Genomic DNA, 5,769 nt, shown 5'->3' with positions numbered 1-5,769 from the left:
CGTGTTGCCACCTCCTGGATGAGTGCCTTGACTGGCACCCTACGCTCACGTTGGAGGATCCTCAGCTGCTTCCGAGCTTTAAAAGAATGGCTGAAATGAGTGCATATTCTTCGGCAGATGGACAGTAAATTGCTTACTATGGGTTCTTTTTTCAGAAAGTCTTGCACTATAATGTTTATGCAGTGTGCCAAACACGGAACCCTGAAATAGGAACCAAGTTGCATGGCCTTAAGTACATTACTGCCATTGTCTGTGGCAACAAAACCAATACCAAGCCCTCTGGGCTGCAGCCATTCCAAAACCTTGGTGCGAAACTCTTCTAAAATGTTTTCAGCCGTATGAGATTTCTCCATGGCGAACATGGCTACAGTTGCATGTTTCCGAGTACCTTCAAAAATCGCAGCTGTGTCAACAACACCTCGTGCAGATAGTTGATCTTTAACCCCCACAAAAGAGATCCAGTGTGCAGTGATACACATGTAATCTGTGGCTTGGCAACTGGTCCACATGTCTGTTGTCAGGTGGATATTGTGCACAGCACTCTTCTGCAAAGCTTGTCCAACCAATTCCAGCACATCATGATGTAGTGCCGGAACAGCAATTCTTGCGAAATAGGACCGGCTTGGAACTTTCCATTTCGGGCAGATGGCAGACACAAATTCAAGGAAACCCACCCCTTCCACAAATGAAAAAGGAAGAAGGTCCAGCGCTAACATTTTAGCCAGCTTCGCATTGTACAATCGTGCCGTTGGGTGGTTGCGTTGGAACTGCCCCTCCAACCTAAACATGCTGTCAATGGTAGGCTGGCTTACTTTCCTTAGTGGTGCCATTAACCCACTAAGGCTCAACGACACAGATTGTCTCATTGAGGTACTCGCCGGTCGCCTTGGTGTCTCACCCACACTCTGAGTATGGCTCTTACTGCGGTGCCACTCTGATGTTACTGAGGAGGATGTGGGCGTTACCACTGCAGTGACTGCACTACTGGAGACAGGGCTAGAAATGCCTCCCTGTTCTTCACCTGCCACCACAATAATATCGCTCCCTGATTCCTGACCAACTTCAAAGGGTTTAGTTTTCCTACTTTCTTTTAACTTAAGTAGGTGATCCTCCCACACAATAGTGTGGTGTATTCTGAGATGACTTGCTTGTCCTCCGGTACCATAGTTTGTACCAAGCTTACCACGCCGAACACCTTGCCGACAAATTGCGCATATAGCAACGTTCTCCTCCTTGGCGCTAACAGAAAAGAAGTCCCAAACTGGGAAGGAGAACTTTCTGGCACTGCTGGATGTGCCACTTTCAACACCAGATGAACTTGAGGGGGTGCTTGAAAATATGTGACCCTGTCCACCTACACTGTGACTTTTACTACCACTTCCTACTGAGGTGGTTGAGCTGGATGTAGGTCCCTGCCGGGCCTTGGAAAATATGGCAGCTGGAGGTAGTGGTGGTGTAACCTGTGTTGGTGAGATCCGTGCTACATCCCGCTCAGTAGCAGCCTTTCTGGATAGGGTTAGAATGTCGGTCTCCAATCCCTTTGGGGCGGGAGTAATGAGCGTGATGACTGGCTCGTCTTCATCAACATCATCACCCCCCTCTTCTACATCTACCTCCATAACTCTAAGTTTTTCTGGGACCTTCCTTTTCAGAAGCAATGTCTTGTGGCGTACTTCACTCTCAGACCGAGCTGGTGGGACCCAAGTGTCATCACGATCATCAGAAGCGGGGCTTGAAGAAGAAGATGATGGACTAAGCCTCCTTTTCCTTGCTGGTGGTCTGGAAGACAATAGATGTTCTGAAATAGTGGTTTGACTTCGCTCCGCTTTGTCTGCAGGAAGCTCGATTTCCTGAAATGCCCCTACGTCAGGAGCAACAACTACTATGGTGGGCTGTTGCGGCGGCTGCTGCTGTTCTGGTTGCGGCGGCTGCTGCTGTTCTGGTTGCGGCGGCTGCTGCTGCTGTTCTGGTTGCGGCGGCTGCTGCTGCTGTTCTGGTTGCGGCGGCTGCTGCTGCTGTTCTGGTTGCGGCGGCTGCTGCTGCTGTTCTGGTTGCGGCGGCTGCTGCTGCTGTTCTTGTTGCGGCGGCTGCTGCTGCTGTTCTTGTTGCGGCGGCTGCTGCTGCTGTTCTTGTTGCGGCGGCTGCTGCTGCTGTTCTTGTTGCGGCGGCTGCTGCTGCTGCTGTTCTTGTTGCGGCGGCTGCTGCTGCTGTTCTTGTTGCGGCGGCTGCACACTGATCTGCTGAGTTTGCGCCTGCGTTGAACTTGATTGTGTACTACTTTGCGGTAATGACATTTCTTCAACATCGCTGCCCGTTAGTAGACTGGCTACCTCTGCGACAGTAAAGCCCTTGGGCCTAGGTTGGTGGGGTTGCTGGACCGCTGTGCTGCTCCCAGCTTGGTTCCCGGACAACGCTTTGGTGCCAAAAAAAACCTTGGCCGGCACACCACCAGTCGTGGTTAATGGCACTTCCTTTTTCTGTTCCTTCTTCTCACCAGCAACTTTCTTGGTACTGGACCCGGTACCTTTCTTTGGGGCCATCTTATTCCGACGTCAGGCAGGAGGCAGATGCACAACAAGTTCTGGTCACACGTGGGCGTGATGCGCAGCAGGACTTCTGTCTGGCTGGCAGTACAACGGGTAGCCAGGTGATGCCGATGACACCTCCTACTCTGTCTTTTGTGCACCTAAAAGCAAAGAAGACAGGAGAAGAACATCAGTGAAATGTTGCATTTGTTTTTGTGGTTCAGTTACTTAGTACTGTACTAGTGCAAACAAAAGATAGTCTAGCCATTTATGAATTTTTTTTAACTAGAGCTATGTTATACTACTAGTACTGTGTACAGCCACACTACACTCTCAGGAAGGTGATGTCTAAAAATTCAACAGATCACATAGAAAACACTTGATCAATAAAGCTGTGGCTACCTGCTCTGGTAGCAGTGGATGAAAGCAGGCCTGTTGGCAGACAAGGCCAGGCAAGCTTGCAGGCCTAGGCGTCAAAATGGCCACCAGCCACATGTCCAGGCCCAACAACATCAGCAAGGCCACCCCAAAAAACACACTTCCCCAACTCAATGCCATCCATGCCCTAAATGATGTCTAAATTCAACAGAGCAAACAGAAAACAGTAGATTACTAAAGCTGTGGCTACCTGCTCTGGTAGCAGTGGATGAAAGCAGGCCTGTTGGCAGACAAGGCCAGGCAAGCTTGCTGCAGGCCTAGGCCTCAAAATGGCCACCAGCCACATGTCCAGGCCCAACAACATCAGCAAGGCCACCCCAAAAAACACACTTCCCCAACTCAATCCAATGCCATCCATGCCCTAAATGATGTCTAAATTCAACAGAGCAAACAGAAAACAGTAGATTACTAAAGCTGTGGCTACCTGCTCTGGTAGCAGTGGATGAAAGCAGGCCTGTTGGCAGACAAGGCCAGGCAAGCTTGCAGGCCTAGGCCTCAAAATGGCCACCAGCCACATGGCCAGGCCCAACAACATCAGCAAGGCCACCCCAAAAAACACACTTCCCCAACTCAATCCAATGCCATCCATGCCCTAAATGATGTCTAAATTCAACAGAGCAAACAGAAAACAGTAGATTACTAAAGCTGTGGCTACCTGCTCTGGTAGCAGTGGATGAAAGCAGGCCTGTTGGCAGACAAGGCCAGGCAAGCTTGCAGGCCTAGGCCTCAAAATGGCCACCAGCCACATGGCCAGGCCCAACAACATCAGCAAGGCCACCCCAAAAAACACACTTCCCCAACTCAATCCAATGCCATCCATGCCCTAAATGATGTCTAAATTCAACAGAGCAAACAGAAAACAGTAGATTACTAAAGCTGTGGCTACCTGCTCTGGTAGCAGTGGATGAAAGCAGGCCTGTTGGCAGACAAGGCCAGGCAAGCTTGCAGGCCTAGGCCTCAAAATGGCCACCAGCCACATGGCCAGGCCCAACAACATCAGCAAGGCCACCCCAAAAAACACACTTCCCCAACTCAATCCAATGCCATCCATGCCCTAAATGATGTCTAAATTCAACAGAGCAAACAGAAAACAGTAGATTACTAAAGCTGTGGCTACCTGCTCTGTTAGCAGTGGATGAAAGCAGGCCTGTTGGCAGACAAGGCCAGGCAAGCTTGCAGGCCTAGGCCTCAAAATGGCCACCAGCCACATGTCCAGGCCCAACAACATCAGCAAGGCCACCCCAAAAAACACACTTCCCCAACTCAATCCAATGCCATCCATGCCCAAAATGATGTCTAAATTCAACAGAGCACACAGAAAACAGTAGATTTCTAAAGCTGTGGCTACCTGCTCTGGTAGCAGTGGATGAAAGCAGGCCTGTTGGCAGACAAGGCCAGGCAAGCTTGCAGGCCTAGGCCTCAAAATGGCCACCAGCCACATGGCCAGGCCCAACAACATCAGCAAGGCCACCCCAAAAAACACACTTCCCCAACTCAATCCAATGCCATCCATGCCCTAAATGATGTCTAAATTCAACAGAGCACACAGAAAACAGTAGATTACTAAAGCTGTGGCTACCTGCTCTGGTAGCAGTGGATGAAAGCAGGCCTGTTGGCAGACAAGGCCAGGCAAGCTTGCAGGCCTAGGCCTCAAAATGGCCACCAGCCACATGGCCAGGCCCAACAACATCAGCAAGGCCACCCCAAAAAACACACTTCCCCAACTCAATCCAATGCCATCCATGCCCTAAATGATGTCTAAATTCAACAGAGCAAACAGAAAACAGTAGATTACTAAAGCTGTGGCTACCTGCTCTGGTAGCAGTGGATGAAAGCAGGCCTGTTGGCAGACAAGGCCAGGCAAGCTTGCAGGCCTAGGCCTCAAAATGGCCACCAGCCACATGTCCAGGCCCAACAACATCAGCAAGGCCACCCCAAAAAACACACTTCCCCAACTCAATCCAATGCCATCCATGCCCAAAATGATGTCTAAATTCAACAGAGCACACAGAAAACAGTAGATTACTAAAGCTGTGGCTACCTGCTCTGGTAGCAGTGGATGAAAGCAGGCCTGTTGGCAGACAAGGCCAGGCAAGCTTGCAGGCCTAGGCCTCAAAATGGCCACCAGCCACATGTCCAGGCCCAACAACATCAGCAAGGCCACCCCAAAAAACACACTTCCCCAACTCAATCCAATGCCATCCATGCCCTAAATGATGTCTAAATTCAACAGAGCACACAGAAAACAGTAGATTACTAAAGCTGTGGCTACCTGCTCTGGTAGCAGTGGATGAAAGCAGGCCTGTTGGCAGACAAGGCCAGGCAAGCTTGCAGGCCTAGGCCTCAAAATGGCCACCAGCCACATGTCCAGGCCCAACAACATCAGCAAGGCCACCCCAAAAAACACACTTCCCCAACTCAATCCAATGCCATCCATGCCCTAATTGATGTCTAAATTCAACAGAGCAAACAGAAAACAGTAGATTACTAAAGCTGTGGCTACCTGCTCTGGTAGCAGTGGATGAAAGCAGGCCTGTTGGCAGACAAGGCCAGGCAAGCTTGCAGGCCTAGGCCTCAAAATGGCCACCAGCCACATGGCCAGGCCCAACAACATCAGCAAGGCCACCCCAAAAAACACACTTCCCCAACTCAATCCAATGCCATCCATGCCCTAAATGTGATTGAAAATGAAATATATTCAAAAAACAAAAGGAACAGTTGCTTCATCATGCACACACACACCCATGAGGCCATGCCCATGGCTAGCTCGGGCCTACTACTACAACCCACAAAATTAAAAAAAAAT

At 50.2% G+C, this 5,769-nt stretch overlaps 1 protein-coding gene across 1 annotated transcript; it reads right to left on the bottom strand.

Annotated features, from left to right (window-relative positions):
* Positions 1 to 408: 408 nt before the first annotated feature.
* LOC146865523 (uncharacterized) lies at positions 409 to 5,381 on the bottom strand. The gene is made up of 3 exons (XM_085640160.1): positions 4,774 to 5,381; positions 478 to 2,927; positions 409 to 436 (listed from the first exon to the last, which is right to left on the bottom strand). The coding sequence occupies exons 2-3, from the start codon at positions 2,538 to 2,540 to the stop codon at positions 409 to 411; spliced, it is 2,091 nt and encodes a 696-aa protein (XP_085496286.1). The 5' UTR covers positions 2,541 to 2,927; positions 4,774 to 5,381.
* Positions 5,382 to 5,769: the final 388 nt, after the last annotated feature.

This window comes from Triturus cristatus, chromosome 2_1, assembly GCF_964204655.1.
Source record: "Triturus cristatus chromosome 2_1, aTriCri1.1, whole genome shotgun sequence".
Taxonomy (NCBI): Eukaryota; Metazoa; Chordata; class Amphibia; order Caudata; family Salamandridae; genus Triturus; species Triturus cristatus.
The sequence above is the reverse complement of the archived record's forward strand: the minus strand, read 5'-3'. Positions and strand labels throughout refer to the sequence as shown.

Bases quoted from the DNA above. Each gene is read 5' to 3' on its own strand.
- LOC146865523 (XM_085640160.1), bottom strand. From the start codon at position 2,540: ATGGCCCCAAAGAAAGGTACCGGGTCCAGTACCAAGAAAGTTGCTGGT. The intron at 437-477 runs GTGTATCACTGC...TGGGGGTTAAAG, and splicing joins TGCCAAGCCACAGATTACAT to ATCAACTATCTGCACGAGGT.